The 24,989-nt window shown below is 40.0% G+C and overlaps 2 protein-coding genes and 2 non-coding genes across 5 annotated transcripts; 3 read left to right on the top strand and 1 right to left on the bottom strand.

Annotated features, from left to right (window-relative positions):
• Positions 1–4,270: 4,270 nt before the first annotated feature.
• On the bottom strand, positions 4,271–4,342 carry trnae-cuc (transfer RNA glutamic acid (anticodon CUC)). The gene has a single exon. It is a non-coding gene; the product is annotated as a tRNA-Glu (tRNA).
• A 4,189-nt stretch (positions 4,343–8,531) lies between these two features.
• On the top strand, positions 8,532–13,058 carry LOC115422259 (THAP domain-containing protein 2-like). 2 transcript variants are annotated; one of them, XM_030138493.1, is made up of 4 exons: positions 8,532–8,782; positions 11,003–11,195; positions 12,337–12,438; positions 12,533–13,058. In XM_030138493.1, the coding sequence occupies exons 1-4, from the start codon at positions 8,535–8,537 to the stop codon at positions 12,743–12,745; spliced, it is 756 nt and encodes a 251-aa protein (XP_029994353.1). In that variant the 5' UTR covers positions 8,532–8,534; the 3' UTR covers positions 12,746–13,058. The 2 variants fall into 2 exon arrangements, with proteins under 2 accessions (XP_029994353.1, XP_029994355.1); XM_030138495.1 differs by lacking the exon at positions 8,532–8,782 and adding an exon at positions 10,625–10,839.
• A 965-nt stretch (positions 13,059–14,023) lies between these two features.
• On the top strand, positions 14,024–14,105 carry trnas-aga (transfer RNA serine (anticodon AGA)). Its single transcript has one exon. It is a non-coding gene; the product is annotated as a tRNA-Ser (tRNA).
• A 2,566-nt stretch (positions 14,106–16,671) lies between these two features.
• Positions 16,672–24,730, top strand: LOC115422265 (pancreatic progenitor cell differentiation and proliferation factor B-like). Its single transcript, XM_030138515.1, has 5 exons — positions 16,672–16,915; positions 19,155–19,247; positions 21,413–21,490; positions 23,014–23,107; positions 24,263–24,730. The coding sequence occupies exons 1-5, from the start codon at positions 16,687–16,689 to the stop codon at positions 24,375–24,377; spliced, it is 609 nt and encodes a 202-aa protein (XP_029994375.1). The 5' UTR covers positions 16,672–16,686; the 3' UTR covers positions 24,378–24,730.
• Positions 24,731–24,989: the final 259 nt, after the last annotated feature.

Here is a 24,989-nt window from a genome sequence, read left to right as displayed (position 1 = left end):
GCTCGGCCACGTGTCGGCATTTCTCACCCGAACCATCGTTAATGCCCTGAAGCCCCGCCCCCACCCGGGTCATACGACGTCTCTGACAACACGCGGTAGGATTTATCCACCGACTGGGTTCGATCGGAGGGTTTTTCCACTAAATGGGCGCTGTTTGGATCCAATGCGGTCGAACGTCGTCGTCATTAACCTTCGGCCAATCAGAGCGGGTCGTCTACGTCACACGCTCCTCGCCAAACCTCCCCCTGGAGTTTTTTTATTTACCTCACAGTCTGTTTTGTTCGTCCGTCTTTGCCTTTTTCTCACCGTTATGAGCCGTTCTTTAGCTCCTTCTGGTTCAAGTCTGCAGGAAATATTTACATCAGCTGAACGCTTCATTTACTGCGAAAAAACCCAACCGTCAGTTCAACAAATAAAGACTGGGAAGCTTCTAACGGACTTCAGGGGAATCCATCTGAAACAGCGTTTCCACTGAACCGTCTGTAGTTGGATCCTATTTCTGCTTTAGTAGGCGTTAAAAAAGCTCCTGTTTGTTATTTATGTGAAGTACTTATTAAGGAGGTATTAATACACATTCTGTTAGATTTAATTTAGCATTTATTAAGGGTTTATTAAGGGTTTATTAAGGGTTTTTGACTCATCCACACCTGAAGTATACAAGTGCTTTATTAGTCATTATAATGTCGTTTTACTGACTAATACAGCACTGATTAAAAGGCATGAACGCTTTACGAGCCTTCATCTAAAACTCACAGGGTTTGTAAATAAATACTGGACTCATGGAAACGACGCATCTACAAAGTGTTTATTTAATGAGGAGGATTTTCACTGTTAACCAACGGAGAATCTGGGAGTCTGTGAATGGAGACCAAGCCAACACACACACACATACATATACACACGCACATATACATATACATACATACACACACACACATACATATACATACACACATACATACATATATACACGCACATATACATATACATACATACACACACACACACATACATACATATACACACGCACATATACATACATACACACACACACACATACATATACATACACACACATACACACATACATACATATATACACGCACATATACATATACATACATACACACACACACATACATACATATACACACGCACATATACATACACACACACACATACATATACATACACACACATACACACATACATACATATATACACGCACATATACATATACATACATACACACACACACATACATACATATACACACGCACATATACATACATATACACACGCACATATACATACATACACACACACACACATACATATACATACACACACATACACACATACATACATATATACACGCACATATACATATACATACATACACACACACACAAGCACACACAAGCCAACACACATACATATATATATATATATACATACACACACACATATACACACAAGCGCACACACACACACACACCTATACATACACATATATACACATGTACACACACACACACATATATATATGCGCGTACATATCCACACCCACACACACACAGTTGGAGGTGCTGTTTTTGTCGTAACGGTGAGAAAAAGGCTCTTCAAACCCTCCTTTATGATCAAACCCGTCGTCGTCTCCATTTGCCAACGTTTTGCCAAAACTTTTCACTGGATTCGTTTTTGTTAAAATGAAGGAACTGGACGTTGATGCGTTTGTCGCCAAACTGATCTCAGCCAAAAAAAAACCCAAACCTCATCAGGAAGGTTTTAACGAACGACAGAAAACGAAACGATGATCAAACTGAAGCTGAGGGAACACTGGACGTCTGGTCAAACTGAAGCTGAGGGAACACTGGACGTCTGGTCAAACTGAAGCTGAGGGAACACTGGACGTCTGGTCAAACTGAAGCTGAGGGAACACTGGACGTCTGGTCAAACTGAAGCTGAGGGAACACTGGACGTCTGGTCAAACTGAAGCTGAAGGAACACTGGACGTCTGGTCAAACTGAAGCTGAGGGAACACTGGACGTCTGGTCAAACTGAAGCTGAGGGAACACTGGACGTCTGGTCAAACTGAAGCTGAGGGAACACTGGACGTCTGGTCAAACTGAAGCTGAGGGAACACTGGACGTCTGGTCAAACTGAAGCTGAGGGAACACTGGACGTCTGGTCAAACTGAAGCTGAGGGAACACTGGACGTCTGGTCAAACTGAAGCTGAGGGAACACTGGATGTCTGGTCAAACTGAAGCTGAGGGAACACTGGACGTCTGGTCAAACTGAAGCTGAGGGAACACTGGACGTCTGGTCAAACTGCAGCGCTTTGTTGAGCTCCTCCGTAGTTTTGCGTATTCCCGTCGGGTCAGTTATGTTGGTTTTTTTGTTGTTTTTTTGCTTTTCTTTCTGCTTGGGAGACGTGGATTTTATTATTTGTTCGATTAATTTGCCATCAGTTAGAAACTACTAATCAGAAATGGCCGCTATAATCCACTGGTCTGTTACAGAGTCTGTCTTCTGCCTTTGAATCTCAAGGACGTTTTGCTTTTGCTAAAAAAAAAAAAAAATGAAGATGAAGTCTTTTATTTCACCACAGTTGTTTAGTGGAAAAGCAGGAAGTTGGAGTGAAAGTCGAATGTTTGGGTTTTCTGACGGATAGACGACGCGTCACAGAAAATGAAAGAACAGACGTAGAGAACCCATAGCTTTACCTAGAACATGTAGAACATTAAAAGGGATCAGATGTGGAACACTATGGTGAATGGATTTAAACTTTTGTTTGGTTTTGTTGTATATGTTTGGATATCAATAAAGCATTCCTTTAAATGAAGCTGGGATTTATCGACCTTTTATTCACATTAAAACCCTGACGAACAAGGTTAGAATAGTTTTGGATTTTTCATTATAGTTTAGTTTTATTTAGTTTTGACTTTTTTTTTTCTCTAATTCAGTTTTAATTCACTTTTAGAGCAGGTTTGATAGTTTTTATTAGTTTTCTTTTTTCCTAAATGCTTAGTTGTAGTTCAGTCGTCTCTTTTCTCTTCTTCTCTGTCGTCGTATTCACATAAATCCCAGACAGGACTCTGCTGCTTTAGTCTCCATGTTTCCAGGTAGAGTGGGGACCAGAAGACGACTGGAAACCACAAGTGACAAACTGTTAAATGTCGTATGGTGCAGCTAGATAAAATTGCTCGAGCAAAATAAATTTCTTTCGTATCAATCCGACATTGACAAAGACGAAAACGAAGGGAATTTTATCCATAATTTTTATTTGTTTTAGATAGTTTTGTAAACACACAATACAGTTTAAGCTGGTTATCGTTTTTTTCTTTTAATTATAGTTTTTATTTATTTCAGTTAATGAAAATGGTTTTACAATTCTAGTTTTCGTCATTTCGTTCGTTTTTGTTAACGATAACCTAGCTGACGGACACGTGTCCGACCCTTTTGATAACAGACCGCTGAGGTGTCCGCAGGTTTTATTTGAAAGAAAAGTGTCAGAAAATGTCTTCAGCCAATTCTTTTGCACGTTTGTTTTCAGGAAGAACTTCCCTTTCAATATTTGTCCATTAATTAACATTAATATAAATAATAAATGCTCAAAAGTGTGTTTTAGTAAAAGAAAAACAGACCTGAAGTTTTCATCATATTTATGATCAGAAACGTCTGTAAATGCTGTTGTTAAAGGGTTAATAAACAGCTGATTCATCTTTAATGTTTAAGAAAAAAGTGGGAAAAAAATCTGATTATTTCATCTTTTACTGAAGACGTAAAAACATTAAACGTTTAACATACGACAGCAGAACCAACCGATAAAGAAGGAAGACACTAAACAGCACAGTGAGTGGAAATATGAGAAAAACAAGACCGCATAGATGCATGTTTGAACAGAAGAGGATTACCGTCCTATATGTATTTTTTATTATTATTCTGAGAAGTCAAACTTTCTGACATTCTGACTTGTTTGTCAGAATAATAATATCAAATATATACATTGGATCTTTTTTCCAGGGGCTCTAATCCTCTTCTCTGTGTTTGTTCCATTCTTTGGTTCTAGTTCTATTAGGTTGTTTTTCTACTGTGCTCATGTGTCACTGCAGGCCTCAGTGTGTAACTGTTCCAGTTTTCTGCTTGTGATGAACATTTGGAATCCTGACCCTAAACCTGACTGGGCCTGTTAGAACCAGTACCAGCTGTTAGAACAGCTACCGGCTGTTAGAACCGGTACCGGCTGTTTAAGCACAAAAAGACTCATTCCCCGACCGGGAATCAAACCCAGGCCGCGGTGGTGAGAGCGCCGAATCCTAACCACTAGACCACCGGGGAGGACTGAGAGGGGACAGGAGGAGGAGGAAAAATGGGGGACAGTTTAATGTGAGGACAGCTTAATGTGAGGACAGTTTAATGTGGGGACAGTTTAATGTGGGGACAGTTTAATGTGGGGACAGTTTAATGTGAGGACAGTTTAATGTGGGGACAGTTTAATGTGAGGACAGTTTAATGTGGGGACAGTTTAATGTGAGGACAGTTTAATGTGGGGACAGTTTAATGTGAGGACAGTTTAATGTGGGGACAGTTTAATGTGAGGACAGTTTAATGTGGGGACAGTTTAATGTGAGGACAGTTTAATGTGGACAGTTTAATGTGGGGACAGTTTAATGTGGGGACAGTTTAATGTGGGGACAGTTTAATGTGGGGACAGTTTAATGTGAGGACAGTTTAATGTGGACAGTTTAATGTGAGGACAGTTTAATGTGAGGACAGTTTAATGTGGACAGTTTAATATGAGGACAGTTTAATGTGGGGACAGTTTAATGTGAGGACAGTTTAATGTGGGGACAGTTTAATGTGAGGACAGTTTAATGTGAGGACAGTTTAATGTGAGGACAGTTTAATGTGGACAGTTTAATATGAGGACAGTTTAATGTGGGGACAGTTTAATGTGGGGACAGTTTAATGTGAGGACAGTTTAATGTGGACAGTTTAATATGAGGACAGTTTAATGTGGGGACAGTTTAATGTGGGGACAGTTTAATGTGAGGACAGTTTAATGTGGACAGTTTAATGTGAGGACAGCTTAATGTGAGGACAGTTTAATGTGGGGACAGTTTAATGTGGGGACAGTTTAATGTGAGGACAGTTTAATGTGAGGACAGTTTAATGTGGGGACAGTTTAATGTGAGGACAGTTTAATGTGGACAGTTTAATGTGAGGACAGTTTAATATGGACAGTTTAATGTGGGGACAGTTTTATGTGGACAGTTTAATGTTGACAGTTTAATGTGGGGACAGTTTAATGTGGACAGTTTAATATGAGGACAGTTTAATGTGAGGACAGTTTAATGTGGGGACAGTTTAATGTGGACAGTTTAAAGTAGGACAGTTTAATGTTGACAGTTTAATGTGAGGACAGTTTAATGTGGACAGTTTAATGTGAGGACAGTTTAATGTGGGGACAGTTTAACGTGAGGACAGTTTAATGTAGGACAGTTTAATGTGGGGACAGTTTAATGTGAGGACAGTTTAATGTGAGGACAGTTTAATGTGAGGACAGTTTAATGTGGACAGTTTAATATGAGGACAGTTTAATGTGGGGACAGTTTAATGTGGGGACAGTTTAATGTGAGGACAGTTTAATGTGAGGACAGTTTAATGTGAGGACAGTTTGTGAGACAGTTAATGTGGGGACAGTTTAATGTGGACAGTTTAATATGAGGACAGTTTAATGTGGGGACAGTTTAATGTGAGGACAGTTTAATATGGACAGTTTAATGTGGGGACAGTTTTATGTGGACAGTTTAATGTTGACAGTTTAATGTGGGGACAGTTTAATGTGGACAGTTTAATATGAGGACAGTTTAATGTGGACAGTTTAATGTGGGGACAGTTTAATGTGGACAGTTTAAAGTAGGACAGTTTAATGTTGACAGTTTAATGTGAGGACAGTTTAATGTGGACAGTTTAATGTGAGGACAGTTTAATGTGGGGACAGTTTAACGTGAGGACAGTTTAATGTAGGACAGTTTAATGTGGGGACAGTTTAATGTGAGGACAGTTTAATGTGAGGACAGTTTAATGTGGGGACAGTTTAATGTGGACAGTTTAATGTAGGACAGTTTAATGTTGACAGCTTAATATGAGGACAGTTTAATGTGGACAGTTTAATGTGGGGACAGTTTAACGTGAGGACAGTTTAATGTGGGGACAGTTTAATGTGAGGACAGTTTAATGTGGGGACAGTTTAATGTGAGGACAGTTTAATGTGAGGACAGTTTAACGTGAGGACAGTTTAATGTGGGGACAGTTTAATGTGAGGACAGTTTAATGTGGGGACAGTTTAATATGAGGACAGTTTAATGTGAGGACAGTTTAATGTGAGGACAGTTTAATGTGGACAGTTTAATATGAGGACAGTTTAATGTGGACAGTTTAATGTGAGGACAGTTTAATGTGGACAGTTTAATATGAGGACAGTTTAATGTGGACAGTTTAATGTGAGGACAGTTTAATATGGACAGTTTAATGTGGGGACAGTTTAATGTGGGGACAGTTTAATGTGGGGACAGTTTAATGTGAGGACAGTTTAATGTGGACAGCTTAATGTGAGGACAGTTTAATGTGGGGACAGTTTAATGTGAGGACAGTTTAATGTGAGGACAGTTTAATGTGAGGACAGTTTAATGTGGACAGTTTAATGTGGACAGTTTAATGTGAGGACAGTTTAATGTGGGGACAGTTTAATGTGAGGACAGTTTAATGTGAGGACAGTTTAATGTTGACAGTTTAATGTGGGGACAGTTTAATGTGAGGACAGTTTAATGTGAGGACAGTTTAATGTGAGGACAGTTTAATGTGGACAGTTTAATGTGAGGACAGTTTAATGTGGGGACAGTTTAATGTGAGGACAGTTTAATATGAGGACAGTTTAATGTGAGGACAGTTTAATGTGGGGACAGTTTAATGTGAGGACAGTTTAATGTGAGGACAGTCTAATGTGGACAGTTTAATATGAGGACAGTTTAATGTGGACAGTTTAATGTGGGGACAGTTTAATGTGAGGACAGTTTAATGTGGACAGTTTAATGTGGGGACAGTTTAATGTGAGGACAGTTTAATGTGAGGACAGTTTAATGTGGACAGCTTAATGTGAGGACAGTTTAATGTGAGGACAGTTTAATGTGAGGACAGTTTAATGTGGGGACAGTTTAATGTGGACAGTTTAATGTGGGGACAGTTTAATGTGGGGACAGTTTAATGTGGGGACAGTTTAATGTGAGGACAGTTTAATGTGGGGACAGTTTAATGTGGGGACAGTTTAATGTGAGGACAGTTTAATGTGAGGACAGTTTAATGTGGACAGTTTAATGTGGGGACAGTTTAATGTGAGGACAGTTTAATGTGAGGACAGTTTAATGTGGACAGTTTAATGTGGGGACAGTTTAATGTGGGGACAGTTTAATATGAGGACAGTTTAATGTGAGGACAGTTTAATGTGGACAGCTTAATGTGAGGACAGTTTAATGTGAGGACAGTTTAATGTGAGGACAGTTTAATGTGGACAGTTTAATGTGGGGACAGTTTAATGTGGACAGTTTAATGTGAGGACAGTTTAATGTGGGGACAGTTTAATGTGGGGACAGTTTAATGTGAGGACAGTTTAATGTGGGGACAGTTTAATGTGAGGACAGTTTAATGTGGACAGTTTAATGTGGACAGTTTAATGTGGGGACAGTTTAATGTGAGGACAGTCTAATGTGGACAGTTTAATATGAGGACAGTTTAATATGGACAGTTTAATGTGGGGACAGTTTAATATGAGGACAGTTTAATGTGGACAGTTTAATGTGAGGACAGTTTAATGTGGACAGTTTAATGTGGACAGTTTAATGTGAGGACAGTTTAATGTGGACAGTTTAATGTGGGGACAGTTTAATGTGAGGACAGTTTAATGTGGACAGTTTAATGTGGGGACAGTTTAATGTGAGGACAGTTTAATGTGGGGACAGTTTTATGTGGACAGTTTAATGTGAGGACAGTTTAATGTGGACAGTTTAATATGAGGACAGTTTAATGTGGACAGTTTAATGTGAGGACAGTTTAATGTGGACAGTTTAATGTGGACAGTTTAATGTGGACAGTTTAATGTGAGGACAGTTTAATGTGGGGACAGTTTAATGTGGGGACAGTTTAATGTGGGGACAGTTTAATGTGGACAGTTTAATGTGGACAGTTTAATGTGGACAGTTTAATGTGAGGACAGTTTAATGTGGACAGTTTAATGTGGGGACAGTTTAATGTGGACAGTTTAATGTGGGGACAGTTTAATGTGGGGACAGTTTAATGTGGACAGTTTAATGTGGGGACAGTTTAATGTGGGGACATCAGAACCACTGACAGAAAATGGAAGCAGCTGTTGTTTTTTTGTCGCTGTTGGTTTTAAACGGACACAAACCCTTTAACTTCGGTTCCATCGAACATATTCTTCCCAAATTACAGGATTTTGCGAGTGAAATCAATAATGTCGAAGAAAAACTCCATCATATACAAACAAAACATCGTGATAAAGACAAACACCGCAGATATACACACACTGGAAGTCGCGTTCAGGTTCTGCGCATGCGTCAACACCATACCACCGCCATCTTGGTCCGGGGTTCTTCTGTCTCTGACGTCAGAACCAGCCAACATGCCGGACTTTTGCGCTGCGCACGGTTGTAGTAACGAGCGAACTAAGAAAACGAAGGATCAAGGTGTAACATTTCATAGGTAAGATTTTGTTTACTGACCTTGTATGTATTTTTTCTTACTTTAACATGTGCCGTTATTCCTGTTCCAGTCGTTCACAGATAAATCCACTGGACGTCAGTGGAGCCGCCATCTTGGTCCGGGGTAGAGCTCCTTCACTGAATTGACCGTCGGAATTAAATCACCATAATCGGCAAATTTGTGAAGCGATGTTTTCTGTCCTCGTTCGTTATAAATGCCAGACCTTTTTTACGACCGAGCCTCGAGTAAAATGACAGAGAAAAGCGGTTTTGTCAATATAGTCTAGTTTACGTTGAACATGTAATGCACATATAGACAGCTGTTCTGTTCCAAATACACTAAAATAAAATCAACACCTGCTGCAGGCAGAAGATAGGCCAGTCCAGTCAGAAGGACCTGAAGTAAAGCCCCCAAACCACAGGTGAGTCTGGGTTGGACCAGAACATGTCCATTCAACAGCCTCAAACTATAGAAACTGTAGACACTAGAGCAGGGTTCTCAAACTCATGTTCTTTCAGGTTCCACATTCTGCCTGATTTGATCTGCAGTGGGCCGGACCAGGAAAATAAGAACAGAATAACCGATCAATTTTGAGTACTCCAAATTTTTGTCTTTTTTTTAGTGCAAAAAAAAATCCCATTAAATTATGAGAATATTTACTTTTATAAACTATCCAAACAAAAAAGATGTGAATAACCTGAAGAAACTGAATTTTTTTTAAAGAAAAATAAATGCAATTTTAATAATATTCTGCCTCAATTTCTCATTTCTCCATGTGCATTATGGATCAGATCTACATTTACATTTATAATCTATCTTGTAACAATAAAATGTGAATAACCTGAACAAATATGAACAACCTGAAATGTCTAAAGAAAATGAAACACAACTTGAACTCTTTTCTGCCTGTTCCTCAGTGTTTAGTGTCTTTGTAGATCTGATCCGTAATGCACAAGGACAAATGAGAAGTTGAGGCAGAATATTGTTAAAACTGCAAAATATTTAGTTTTATTTTTTTTTTTTTATTTAAATTTTATTTTATTTATTTATTTTTTGATAGTTTAAGTATTTTCATAATTTAATGAGGTTTTTTTTTCCACTAAAACAAAGACAAAAATTTGGAGTTGTCAATTTTTAAAGGTTATTTTGTTATTATTTTACTGGTTCGGCCCACTGCAGATCAAATCGGGCTGAATGTGGAACCGACACTAAAATGAGTTTGAGAGCCCCACTGTAAATGCACCAGAGTTTGAATCATGTCTGTTTTCCATCTGCAGTCCTGGACAGATGTTCAACTGTCACAAGGTTAGAAACATACAACTGTAAAACAACAGTTAAAAACCCAAACACAGACAAGTACAAGACAAGAAAATGTACAGTTAGTACAATTAGACATCAGTCAAACTAAGTCCAAAATATATTCAAATACACTTAGACATATTAAAAACCACACCAGGACTAGAACCTGTGTCATGTGGACAGGTCCGGTTCTGAATGGACCAGTTGTTTCAGTGCCTATGGTGGTTGAAGGGTTTTTTTTGTTTGTTTTGCTTTTTTGTTTTGTTTTTTTCTGTGGTGGTTGAAGTGTTTTTTGTTTTTGTTTTGTTTGTTTGTTTGTTTGTTTGTTTTGGGTTTTTTTCTGTGGTGGTTGAAGTGTTTTTTGTTTTTATTTTGTTTTGTTTTGTTTGTTTGTTTGTTTGTTTTGGGTTTTTTTCTGTGGTGGTTGAAGTATGTTTAAACACTTCTGCTCAGACTGACGTTCATTCATGTAAACGGAGCGCAGCCCCGGACCAAGATGGCGGCTCCATTGACGTCTAGTGTATGACCGACTTGAAATAGAAATACTCAGTATCGCGAGATTTCATACCACGTACGTAACGACGTAGCCTCCTTACGTGCCGCCGTGCGTCTGCGCCGCCGCCATCTTAGTCCGGTCAGTTTAGTGGAAATAAACCACAACAACACACAGGGTCAAACATGCCCGAGTCGTGCGCCGCGTGGGGCTGTAAGAACCGGCGCACGGTCCAGTCCCGGTCCCGGGGGATCACCTTCCACAAGTAAGACCCAACAGCAGCTTCCGGTCCGAGCGGAACCGACGCAGACTCGGTGTGAACCGGGCCGATCTGTGGAGGCATCCGGGTCGACTGTGTCCAGAAGTGGTTTATGGTTTCTGTGGACTAGGGTTCCCTGTGTGACCTCTGACCTCTGACCTCTGCGAAGGTTCCCCAAAGACAAGAAGCTGCGCAGGCAGTGGGAGGTGGCCCTGCGGAGGAGGGGCTTCAGCGCCAGCAGGTCTTCGGTTCTGTGCAGTGACCACTTCAGACCGGAGGACTTCGACAGAACCGGTCAGACGGTCCGGCTCAGAGACCGGGTCCGGCCCACGGTCTTCAGCTTCAGCACACACCTGCACCGGGTAGGTCCACCTGCAGATGTGGGTCCACCTGCAGGGGCGGGTCCACCTGCAGATGTGGGTCCACCTGCAGGGGCGGGTCCACCTGCAGGGGCGGGTCCACCTGCAGATGTGGGTCCACCTGCAGGGGCGGGTCCACCTTGGTGGTCTGTTCAGGTTCATGTTCCAGAGCTTTTCTTTACTTTTCCATAAATGCTCCTCTGCTCGACTGAACACTTGGACCTTCACATCTCCTCTATGAGTTAATGTAACAAAGTATCTGTATGCAGTGTGTGATTCCACTTGCCATCTCACACTGTTTTATTGTATTAATTGCAATTTTATTTTATTACCATTGAATGCAACACCCCTGTGGACCAGGGTGGTGAACCCCAGGGAGATAGCAGCAGTGAACTGTGCTAAGTACACAGTGTTAGTTCTGTCATTATTTTACATTTTTTTAAATTTTAATTTCCTATCTAAATGATTGTATTACACATGATATTTGTGTGATGTTTGGCTCTCTATCGGTTGAGCATATTCTTCAGTGAAAATGACAATATTCTTAATTATGTGTTCATAACGTGGTGTGTTCGCTAACTTTAATGTTTTTCTTTTAGTTCAGCAGTGTGAGAACAAGGCTCAGGTGTTACTAATGACTCTGACTGTATACTTTTCTGCCAGGAACAAACAGCAAGTGTCCAAAGAAGATCGGTTTTGTCATATCTAACACAATGCATGAATACAGCTACTACATTAACATGGCCCTGGTCCTGGTCCTGGTCCTGGTCCTGGTCCTGGTCCTGGTTCTGGTTCTGGGTGTATGTTTTGTTTGTGGTTCAGTTGATGCGTTCAGGTTCCACATCACCATTGGATACAGTCATCATTTCCAAATTCAGTTTTATTTCTTGAACACGCCTTGAACAGATGAAACAGACAAACCTGAAGTTTGAAAAACTACAGTAATGATCTGAAAGAATCCTGTGTTTTCCCTTTAATTAAAGTAAAAATGTAGTAAAAATATTAATAACAGAAATAATCTGTGTATTTTCCTTGTGATGGACCTGTTTGAACTTGGAACCAGATCCTTCCTGTTCCTGTAGAACCATGAACCACTGGACCCATGGTCCAATGAATCTGAGGCCTGTTTGTTCTTCTGCTTCAGCTGCTGAAAAACAGAACGACTGAAACCTCCAGGAGAGCAGCAGAACCCCCTGGTCCAGACCGCCTCAGACCCACAGAACCCACAGAACCCACACAGAACCATGTGAGTACCAGACGCTCAGGTTCTACACGTCCTCCACAGACACGTCCTCCCCGTGGATGTTTAACCCGTCCTGTCCCCGTCCCGTCCCCTGCAGGACCACTCGTACGCCCTGCCCTCGTCCCCGTCCGACCTGAAGCTCAGACTGACCGAAGCTCTGGCCCGAGTGGAGAGTTTGGAGAAAGAGGTGCGGAACGTCAAGGACAGAGAACGGAGGGCAAAGAAGGTGGTCCACGAGCTGCTGGAGGACCTGAAGAACATACAGCCAGCACCGGCAGACGGCGGAAAGACGCCGAGCCCGTTTACATGACCAGAAAAATACCATAACTGTAAATAATCAGATAATTGTAATAATCAGGTGTGATGCGTTTGCATACACTTCAGAAATAAGATAATCCATAAACCCTGGTTTAGACATTTTAGTCTGGGGGGGGGTGGTTGTCAAACATGAGGCCCTTGGGCCAAAACCAGTTCACCAACGACTCCAATCCCACCCACAGGATGAATCTGCAAAGTGTAAAAATGACACTGAACACATTAACAGTCGATGGTGTTGAACTGGTTTGAGTTCAGGTTCCACATTCAGACCCATATGATCTAAAGTCAGGTAAGAACAGAATAAACTATAAATACTGACTCCAAATGTTCTGCCAGGTTTAATGTGGGAAAAAAACAAACTACATTTTGTCTATAAATCATGACAATTCAAAATTTTTCTCTTTGTTTTAGAGCAAAAACACCATTAAATTATATAAATATTTACATTTACACCATATTTAACAATAAAATGTAATATGAACAACCTGAAATGTCTAAAGAAAATTAAGTTTAATTTTGACAATGTTCTGCCTGTTACTAAATGTTTAGAGTCTTTGTAGATCTGTTTAATAATATACATGTATGAATGATGAGCTGAGGCAGAATACTGTTAAAATTGCACTTAATTTTTTTTAAGGATTGTCCGTTATGTCAGGTGGAGTTGTCAATATTTCAGTTATTATATTATTTCCTGGTCCAATCCACTTTAGATCCTATTAGGCTGAATGTGGAACTTGAACTACAGTGAGTTTGACGTCCCTGTTTTTGTCCATTATTGGATTTCTTTCTACATGGTGACGGTGAACATAAACTTTCTATTAATGTCTTCTGCTCACATTTAACTACATCACTTCCATTTCCTACATTTTTTATACACACAAAAAACAACATAAATCAGATCAGCCTGTATACATTCATAAAGGTGTTGGAGTAATCAGATTTTTTAGGTTTGTTTCTTGGTTTAATAAAGTCTTCTACTTCACTTTGTAATTTCCATCTGCAGTGTCTCATTTTATTTGAGGTTTTTTATGTACAGATGTTTTTTGTTGATTAATTTTATTATGAAAGTTTTTTTGTTTTTTTTTTTTCAAATCTGAGCAGTTCATTTATCGTCTGTTCTTATCCTGTTTTTTTAAATTTTAATCTTCAATTGTCGCTGATAAACGCGACTCGTTCCATCTACATTTTGTGACCGAATTTTGTTTTGTCTTTTTTTTTTTTTTTAAAATATCGCGAGATTATAAATGATATTTTCGTGACGTTCTTACCAGTTGTCGTGGCCGAGTGGTTAAGGCGATGGACTAGAAATCCATTGGGGTCTCCCCGCGCAGGTTCGAATCCTGCCGACAACGGCGAACCGTTTTTATCAGTTCAGACCGAAAAAACTGTATTTAAAATTTAGTTTATTTTAATTGATTTGTCGGAAGCCGAGAACGGCCGTGGTTTTATGCTGCGTTCCAGGACATTTTTTGAGTCTGTAAATCACGACTTCAAATCACGACTTTGTAAAGTTCCAGACAAGTCACACCAAACTGCCTGAGCGCAAGGAACTGTGGGAGCTGGATGTAAACCAACCAGCATGGCGGACCGTACGTTATGTTCATTTACAATCATTTCTGTCGCCAAAGGTGTTTGTTCTTTTGGTTATTTGACAGAAACAGGAAAAGGCGCATGAGGCCACAGGAGCTGTTCTGCACGAGTTACGGGTTTCCTAGAACGCAGCATTGTGCTGCGTTCTAGGAAACCCGTAACTTGTGTTTTTCCACCGGTGAAAAGGTACTGGAATGGCAGTGAAACCTGTGACCCCCCCCCCGTGAACTCGTAGTGGATCAGGGGTCAGTAACCCTGGTCCTCCAGAGCCACTGTCCTGCATGTGTCAGATGGATCAGTCCTGATTCAAATGATAAACCTGTGATCCAGCTGTGCAGAAGACTGAGAACAACTGTCAGGTGGACTGGAAGAGCAAAACATCTAAAACATGCAGGACAGTGGCCCTCTGGGACCAGGGTCTCTGACCCCTGTACTGGATCATGATCTCCCAGTTCCGAGTTCTGACGTCACGTGGCAATGGCGCCCCCCCATGGATGTGGTGTTTATGCAAATTGTTCATAGAACAGAATATATCTTTATTGTCATTGTACATTGGAAAACGAAATTAAAAAGTGCGATCTTAAAAGGTAGAATCCCTGACATAAAAAACCACACAGACACATCACACTCCCATAATAAATAGATTAAGAGGTAAAAACACAGACAGTCACATCCTGTTGCACTGTCTTTTAGCAGCATTCACTGCAGTGGTAGAAGTTATTTTTCAGCCTATTTGTTCTGGCTTTAATGCTTCTACACCGTCTGCCTGATGGCAGCAACTCAAACAGGCTGCGACCAGGACGAAATGGGTCCTTGATAATGTTTTGTGTTGTTTAGTAAAACAAGGAATTGCTCTGACATTATCTGCAAATGTTCTGCACAATCAGCAGCTACTGTAGCGTTAGCTAGTTTTAGTCCGATGAGTGCAAGAATAAATTAATACCAAATACGAATCCAAATATACAAATAACACATCAAAGGTAGAACAGCTTCTCTTGCCTTATGCGCCGTTTTTCCTCCTCTGTTTCCCTCAAATAAGTAAAGAACAAACACCTTTAGCGATAGAACTGATTGTAAATAAACATAACATACGGTCCACCATGCTGGGTTTTTTTTACATCTAGCTACTACAGTTCCTTGTGCTCAGGCAGTTTGGCTTGACTTGCCTGGAGCGTTACAAAGTCGTGATTTGAAGTCATGACTTACGGACTCAAATAATGTCCTGGAACGCAGCATGTGTTCTGCTCTGTACTGCACACGTCAGCAACAGCTGTGGACAGCAGCCATGTGAAGGCAGTGGTACCTGTTAGCACCTTCTATGATGAAATAACCAAATAAATTAATTCGTTATCACGAGATAACGAACTTTGTTATCTTGAGATAATGACTTAATTAATTTGTTATCTCAAGAAAACAAACTTTGTATTTCATTTATTTAACGTTTATTTTACCAGGAGACCCTCACTGAGATTAAAAATCTGTTTTCCAAGTGTCATGGCCAAGACGGGCAGCAGTACATTAAATAGTTACAGACACAAACTTTCATACATAAAATGAAAACAAGTTTTCAATACATAAAAACACACAGTCAAGTCAAACCTTCCAAGTCAACTTTGAAAAAGTGCCCATGAGATGAAGACAAAGTGCATCAGGCCAAACATCTGCTGCCAGATGTCTCCCTCTCTAAGTCGTACAACATCCTCTTAAAAGTGTCCAACGAAACCAGATCGTTCGGTTTCAGGTCTTTTGTAGTTCATTCCAGGTGAATGGGGCCGCATACCTGAAGGCCTTTTTATCTCATGATAACGAATTAAGTTGTTATCACGAGATAACGACCATAAAACTATGTGTTAAACCATGGCTGTTCTCGGCTTCCATAGATTTGATATTTTCATATTATTAAATTTTGTCCACTGTTTTGTTTTTTGGGGGTTATTTTAAAAACTTTTTTGATTTAGAACATTTGTACCATTTTTGGTCAATTTTTTTTTTTTTTTTTTTTATTATTTGCATCATTTTTCTTCATTTTTTTAGTCCATCTTTTAAAATTTTAAGATGAAGCTTCTATTAAATTGAACACATCAGTATTTTAAATAATATACTTCGTTTTTTATTTATTATATTATTCATTAATTATTTGTTGTGATACAAAATGTTTTCCTTCTCCTTCAGAAGAAAAACAGGATGGGTGATTCATGACCTGGAAACCTTGATCAGTAAATACAGACTCCTACTGCTGCAGTTGTTCTGTTGTCAGGCGGATGTAAACCTGTTCTTTGTGTCTGGGACTGAACCAGCAGATGGCGGCCATTTTCTGTTCCCTTCCTCTGTCTCTTCATTATAATGGCTCCGCCCCTGAACGTCTTACGTCATCGCACTGGTCTAATAAAAAGCCGCGCAGTACGTCCAGTCCGGCAGAAGCAGTGTCGACCTCCTTTCGGACCTTGGCGGGTTATATTTACCCAAAACTTATTTTCAAATGGGCCCCGTCGCCTAGCGTTTACCCCCCCAGCCTCGCCAACTGAGTTGAATCGGGTGCTACGGAACATCAGCACGTCTGGCTCGCTAAAGGGTGAGTGTTTGGGGCTCGGGGGTTTTTGTTCGGGTTCGTGTCGAGGGGGCGATGCTAGCTCCGGCTAACGGCTAACCAGGGCTCAGCTGGAGGCTCGTCTTTGTTCTGGTCTCTAGATTTGATTTGATTCGATAGAACTTTATTGATCCCTTGGGCAGAGACACGATGGGAAGCTTCTGTTTTTTCCGTTTTAATCGACATAATGGTGTCAGTGCTGTTGTCATTCCCTGTGCTGTTGGACTGTTATTGTCTGTTGGGTTTGTCTGGGACAAAATGTCCTCTTTAAAGGCTAAACAAAGGAAATATGCGGTGTCATGTCGGTTTGTGGGATTCCAGGTATATTTACATGAAATAGTGTCTGAAATAGTGTTTGTCAGCCATTGGACATGAATGTGAATATGAACAAAATGTCGGTTTGCTGCAGTGACACTTTAATGTAAACAACCAGAATCCTGCATAGTACGGAATGACGTCATGTCGGCAGGACGTCGACGTCCTTATTGTCCGAAGGCATTTGTGTTTGTGCAGTTGTCCTGGTGATAATAACATGTCTGCGGGGCAGTATTGAAAGATTTTCCTAAAGAAATTATAATCAGGATTAGAACCAAATACCTGACTCTACCCATACCCCCAAAAGCGAAAGAAACTCATTTTAAAACACTAAATGATACCTATCCTTGCAATGACTTTATGAGACAAAGATTTAATATTGAGAAAAATAATTGTGTTTTTTGTGAATTTGAAATCGAATCTTTAGAACATTAATATTTTGACTGCCCATACACCAGGACATTTTGGACAACATTTCAAGACTGGACATCTGAGAAGGACACTCAATCACACAAACTGGAATACAAAGACATTAAATTTGGAGTTATAATGGAAAACAGAAAAAGAGAAATTATGTATAACATTTTGATTATTATGGCCAAACAATTTATACACAAATGTAGATTTGTGAAGACCCCCCCCCCCCGCCACTGTTCTTAATTTACAAAAATGAAGTAACAAACTTCAAAAGACACTAAGACATGTAAAAACCAAACAACCTTGATTGTTTATGAAAATTTGAATGTGTTGATTCCTGATTAGACCTCTGACTTTATTTGATAATTATTTTATTTATTTTAATTAATTTTATTTTATGATGTTCTTTACCAATATTGTTCTCTTAAGTTTGATGTTGCTCAGTCTGGAAAATAAGTATTTTTCTATGAAAGTGATTGAAATGTATAACCAGATTGTGATTAATAAAGCTGGGGGGGGGGGGGGGGGGGGGGGGGCATGTGTTCTATGGACCTGGAGGAGTTCTGTTCAGCGGTGAATAGTTTGTCCTCTGGGTTTATTTGAATATTGTAATGACAAATCAGAATTTATCATAATAGTTGTGATTTTTCTACCTGTAGGTTTGTGAAACTGTCTTCTGCATGGTTTTCCTCCTGTTTAATAAGAACTGGGATTGCATGTGTTCTTCATGTTGAAATCCAGGGCATCTTTTACGTCTTATTGTCTTATTTAATCTATGTGTATTATATTCTTTTACACTGTCTTTTCCATAATTTTCATCTGATTGACAGTAATGAGCAATGAAAACACTGATCAGAGAACAGGGATGAGTACTGTGATAAGTTTTTAAAGTTGAATAATCAGTCATGTTATTCTTGTAATGTTTTTGTTCATTTTGTTCACTCTTAAGAATAACCCAGATTCACTGATTGAAAAAGAATCTTTCTTGTCAGTCCAGACCCTGTTTAACTGTAGTGTTATAACATACTTCGCCTGTTTTTCTGATTTGTTTTTATGTCCATTTTGTTTTTTTTTATTGACCTTTACATCTCTTATCTTTTTAATCATAAAGGATAAAATTACCAAAAACTAAATATATTATTTTGTATTTGTGTTTTTTTTTTTGTTTTTTTTTTTTAATGAGATATTTCAATTTACTTCCATGGGTTATTGTCATGCTCTGTTGCTGCCTCTTTGAAGTACCTTAGTGTGAATATCTTACACCTTTTAGTCTTATATATGATCATAAATGAGTTACTCCTAAACAGACATTGTACTAAGTGGAAATAATTTGTTGATTTCTACCAGTGACGTCTCTGATAAGTGATGCGGATGATTCATCCGCTGCTTTAAGGTTCTACCGGTAGATAAGTGTCCTACTCATGGGTGGCTGTTGTGGTTTCTGTGCTTCATGTTTCAGCTTCTGCTCATGTTGTTTCTCTTGTTCCTCCAGGTTTCCATCTTAAGTGTTCTGAGACCAACGATAGCAGAATGGCAGCTATTCCAGCAGGCGGTTCTCTGGTGGCAACCACGGACTACTACCGAAGTACGTAGGCTGTCTGTTTCACATTTCTTGCTCGTTATGTGGTGATGTGATGAGCGTTTCATTCAAAAAGACTCATGATGTGTTCATATGACAGGAGTTTCAAATTCAATGTCCTCAATAATCAGAGAACCACCCTGCTCATGTTTAGTTGAACTTACCTGTCATGTGAGGGGTTGAAGGTTCTCATGTAGAACATCCTAAACTGCTCCCTTTGACGTCCATTGTTGACAAAAATCAAATTGTGTGATGTAATTAATGAAATCACTCAAATTTTGTTTATATAGCGCCATAACAAAAGTTATCTTGTGACACTCCACACCCAGAGCCGATCTAGACCAGACCTCCTAAAGCCCATTCACAGACACTGTAGCATGGCTTAACTATAATTGGATGTCATCAGCATAACAAAAGAAACTGATGGAGCGTTTCTTTATGAAGCTATCTAAAAGTATAAATAAGGTGAATAGTATTGGTCAAGAACCCAGCCTTGAGGAACTCCGTGACTAACTGGTGAAGAGTGTGTCAACGTAAGAGTCATCACAGAGTAATGAGTCCTGATGAAATCTAGATTAAATCAAAAGCAAATGGTAGATAATTGGGACTGAATCAACATAAACCTTAAACACAGGGTTAGTCTCAGACTTTGAGTAGATTAGAAATCCACTCAGAAGTCTGTTCACACCAACACAGAAACTGTTACTTTATAAAGTAAGAACAAAGACGAACGTCAACTGTAGAAACTCTCCATCAGCTCCAGCTGAAAGGACAATTTCACCCAAATGCTCATTTTTCAATGAAAAACTTTTGTTGTTAAAGGTTTTTTTTTTTTGTTTTTTTGTACTTAAATTGGTATATGACACAAAACTGTAATGGAAAGACTTTTGAGTCACATGACCAAAACAAACAGATGGTGATGGATGTTAGAACAAGAGAAGAAAAAGAGTTGAACCCAAACATGTGTGTATGTGTGGACACACCAGGAAAGCACATCAGTTTAGAATTTAGTAGGAGATAGAAGAGGAACCAGCATTCTAGATTCAAAACGACACAGATTTATGTTCATGTTTATGGAAGGACTTCTGCTGACATCTCACAAGTTTGTTTGTTTATTTATATATATATATATATATGTATATATGTATATGTGTGTGTGTGTGTGTGTATATGTATATATGTGGTGGGGAAGCAAAATTTACAATGAACATTTAGTTGTTTTTTCTCAGCAGACACTACGTCAGTTGTTTTGAACCCAAACATATACTGATGTCATAATCATACCTAACACTATTATCCATACCTTTTCAGAAACTTTTGCCCATATGAGTAATCAGGAAAGCAAACGTCAAAGAGTGTGTGATTTGCTGAATGCACTCGTCACACCAAAGGAGATTTCAAAAATAGTTGGAGTGTCCATAAAGACTGTTTATAATGGAAAGAAGAGAATGACTATGAGCAAAACTATTACCAGAAAGTCTGGAAGTGGAGGAAGCAACAAAAAACGTACCAAAGCTTTTATTAAAGCTCTCAAATCCAAAGTCCTAAAGGATCCAACCAAATCCATGAGGAAAATGGCAATTGAGCTTGAGGTAGACAACAAGACCGTTAGAAATGCAGTAAAATATGATTTGAAGTTAAAATCTTACACAAGAACACCAAAACACTAGTTGACAACAGCAACAAATCCAACTCCTGCAATTTTTGGGAATCATGTTTATGGCCGCCTTCTAGCCCAGATCTAAACCCTCTGGATTCTGCTGTTTGGGGGTTTTAGAACATGCTACCAATAGAACATCACACAGCAATGTGGACTTTCTTAAAGATACTATTAAAGAAGAATGGGAGAAGTTGTCACCTGAATATTTGAGGAACACTTGTGCAAGTTTCAGGAAGCGTGTGAAGGCAGTTATTGAGAAAGAAGGAGGACACATAGAATAAAAACATTTTCTATTATGGACATTTTCTTGTGGCAAATAAATTCTCATGACTTTCAATAAACTAATTGGTCATACACTGTCTTTCAATCCCTGCCTCAAAATATTGTAAATTTTGCTTCCCCACCCTGTAGATATGTGTGTGTATATTCAGTTTGTCCATGTCAGCTGTTGTCTCTGATAGAACAGCCATAAACCCTCCTGTTCTTAAAGCCTTTGTGTTTCCGTTCTCAGGGCGCATCGGCTCCACGTCCAGCAGCAGCTCATGTGGCAGTTCGGAGTTCAGCGGAGAGGTCATCCCTCACCATCCAGGTCAGAACACAACACAAACCTCACAGACACCGGCAACTCAAAGGCCAGCCGATTGTCCTCTCCGTCCACATGTGTCCAGGGTTAACGGTACTCCAGGGGATTGTGGGTAAATGGTGACAGATGCTGCTGGAACTGGATTTGAGCCTTAGATCAGACAAAACTCTGAGTTACTGAACTTGAAGAACATGGAATCCTGAAGAGAAATGACCACAAGAACATGAGTCGGTGAACCCAGTCCAAACATGTCTGACTCAGACATTTCCTCCTCCGACACAGTTTAACAAGGGTTTCATCCCGGGTTCACCGCTGAGTCATGCGTTGCCTCAGAGCATGCAGGAACTACTTGCTGTTGAAACACCTGGAGGTGGCCGTGTTCTGTGCTGAACCGGGCCGGTGGGTTCTGATTGTGCAGAACATGAGTAGCTCAGGTTGTTTTCTGTGTTTGGGGTCTCACGTCAGCGTTCGACTCCCGTTCACATGTTCTGCTTTAATGCTGGATCAGCGTCTGAAACCCATCTGTCCCGGGTCTGAGTCAGCACTGAACCACTTTAGCCCCGGGTCTGAGTCAGCGGGGAAGTAACCCAGACTCAGGAAGTAGGTCAAAGAGCAAGCATGGGCGTGTGCACGCTTCAGCGGTGGAATGGGTTTGGTTTATGGCTAGGGTAGACCAGTTCCACATGTGTGTTCAGTTCCAGAACCCTGGACACGTATGAGCACGTATGTACGCGTACATATGTTCACACAGCGTCCCTGACTGGCCTCAATCTGTCACGTTTGACCCAGAATCTAAATGCAGCGCCGCCCATTCATACTGTAAAAATACCGGCGCTTCTAAAAGCAGCTGACACTGATCCGAACCCCAGAGGACCCACTCAGGACACATGTGGAACTCCATCCACATACTCCACATTTCATCACATGGTGTTCGGTTCACGTCCACAGTGGATTTGACCCACTGTGGAACCGTCCACCCTTCACAGAGCGGTTCATGACTGGACAGGAAAGGAACACATAGAACAGAACAGAATAGAATAGAACAGCCTTTGTCATTGTGCTTCTTCAGTCAGTTCAATAATATTAACAAACACTAGTATAACAGAAATAATAATAATAATAATAATAATAATAATAATAATAATAATAATAATAATAATAATAATAATTAACAGTATGTAAATCTATGAACCAGTTCAACAGGTTTTTAGGGACTATTCAGAAAACTCTTCCCCCTGTTGAGGGTTTTCAGGGGCTTTAGGTTCCACTCAGGTTCCAGAAGGTACTTGATGTTTATGTCATGTTCCTTTTTTTTTTTTTTTTTTTGAGTCCCTGAACTCTGTCTGGGCTCAAACGCACTAATGTCAGATTTCAGGGTTCGGACTTTGCTGTTCCAGAGGTTCAGATGTTCTGACTTCTGTGGTTCTTTGGTCTGAACATGGTATTTCTGGATCCAGACGGTTGAAGTGGTTCAGATGATGGTCTGTTTTGTGGGCATTGGTTAAAGGTCGGTGTCTGTGTCTCTGCAGGACTTCCTAAACAGGACTCTGGACACTGGTGGTCCAGTTTCTTCTTTGGGAAACAGCCGGGGATGAGTCCGCTGACGGAGGAGGCCCAGCAGAAGTACGTTCACATCCACACATCCACCACGTGTCCAAAAGTCTGTGGACCCGTTGAATCCAGCTGTTTCTGTTCTAATGGGTCTGGGATCCAAAACAATAAGGACTAATGTTAGAATAGAGTTGTATGTTATGGGATAAATATCATTGTTTTGGTTAGTTTGGGTTTAGTTATTATCTTTGCTTCTAAAATGACTCGGAGATTATTCCTAGAGGATGGATCTGAGATGACAAACTCGAGTATCCTGGATGTTCAATGAGTAAATGAGTAAAAAAAGACCAAAATGAACAGAAAAGACCAGAGTAATCAACAAAAAGGACCAGAATAATCAACAAAATGGGAAAAAAAAGACCAGAATTATCAACAAAATAATCAACAAAATGAAGAAAAATGGGCAGAATAATCAACAAAAATGGACAACACAATCAACAAAATGAAAATAAAGGACCTGAATAATCAACAAAATGAGCAAAAATGACTTGAATAATAAATAAAATGAGAAAAGTCCAAAATGATCAACAAAATGAACAAAAAGGACCAGAATAATCAATAAAAGTGGAAAAAATGATCAACAAAATTACTTTAAAAAAAAAAAAAAAGGACCAAAATAATCAATAAAATGAACAAAAATGAACAAATCCATGTAAATCTAGTTGTTAATCCACTATATGAACATCAGTCTGTGGACCTGTTGAATCCAGGTGTTTCTTTTCTAACAAGGCTCTGGGATCCAAAACAATGACTGTCAGAGTAGAGTTTTATATTATGGGATAGATATCATTAGTTCGGTTTAATTCTTCTTTGTTTCTAAAATGACCCACAGATGGTTTGGACTGAATTTAAATCAACATTAATTCAGGTTTTTTTTTTTCCTGGCTCTGCTTTTCCCTGTTCTTTCTCTAAATGTCTGTACTCTTTGTCCTGCTCTGACTGTAAATACTCATTTCCATCGACTGTCATCACATCTGACTGAGGAACAAACATCTGCCATTCAACTAGACTAAAACTGAGGTTTCTGTTTAATCCTCATGAACGGCTGTCAACGTGTCCACATACTTTTGTCCACATATTTTACATGATCACATACGTGACGACCTGACCGCTCTGCTGTTGACATGTTGGTCTGTTTGTCTGATCTAACGTCCGTCTGTCCGTCAGGGCGGGGGTCCAGGGGGCGGTGACCAACGGGCAGATCACCTGCGTTGCCAGGGAGATGGTGATGCAACGGCAGGTGAGCGAGAGCAGTGACGCAGGAAGCCCCGCCTCCTCCTGATCAGACTCAGCCCACGCCGCCACACCTGGGGAATCAAACCAACGACCAACGCTAGGTGACGGGAGGACGTCCCGTTTCCAACTTTAGTAGTTTTGTTTTTTTGTTTTGGTTTTTTTAATTCCTGGTAGTAAAGGCTGCCTTAACAGTTTTGTTTTGTAACCTTGTGTTTTGTATCGACAGGCCAAAATGTAAAAAAAAAACAAAAGAAGAAAAAAAGACCATGATGCAACTGATAAGCTCCTTCTGTTTACTTTTGTATTAACATTTGTACCGTTGTGTAACACTGTGGTGCACACACATCCATGCCTTTGTTCAACGTTTTTCACTGAAATAAAGTAGAATCCTGCAGCCTACGATGGGCGTCGGCTTCTCTGTCCACAACCACCAGAACACGCCCACAACAGGCCGGTACCGCCTACACATGAAAGAACCAGGCAGAACCTACAGAACCACAACCACCAGAACATGCCCACAATGGGCCAGTACCGTCCAAACACCAAAGAACCAGGCAGAACCTACAGAAGACAGAACCACAACCATCAGAACACGACCACATCAGGCTGGAACCAGACAAACCAATCCACCTTAAAACTTTAAATCAGTCCTCTTTCA

Source organism: Sphaeramia orbicularis, chromosome 7 (assembly GCF_902148855.1).
Source record: "Sphaeramia orbicularis chromosome 7, fSphaOr1.1, whole genome shotgun sequence".
Taxonomy (NCBI): domain Eukaryota; kingdom Metazoa; phylum Chordata; class Actinopteri; order Kurtiformes; family Apogonidae; genus Sphaeramia; species Sphaeramia orbicularis.
The sequence above is the reverse complement of the archived record's forward strand: the minus strand, read 5'-3'. Positions and strand labels throughout refer to the sequence as shown.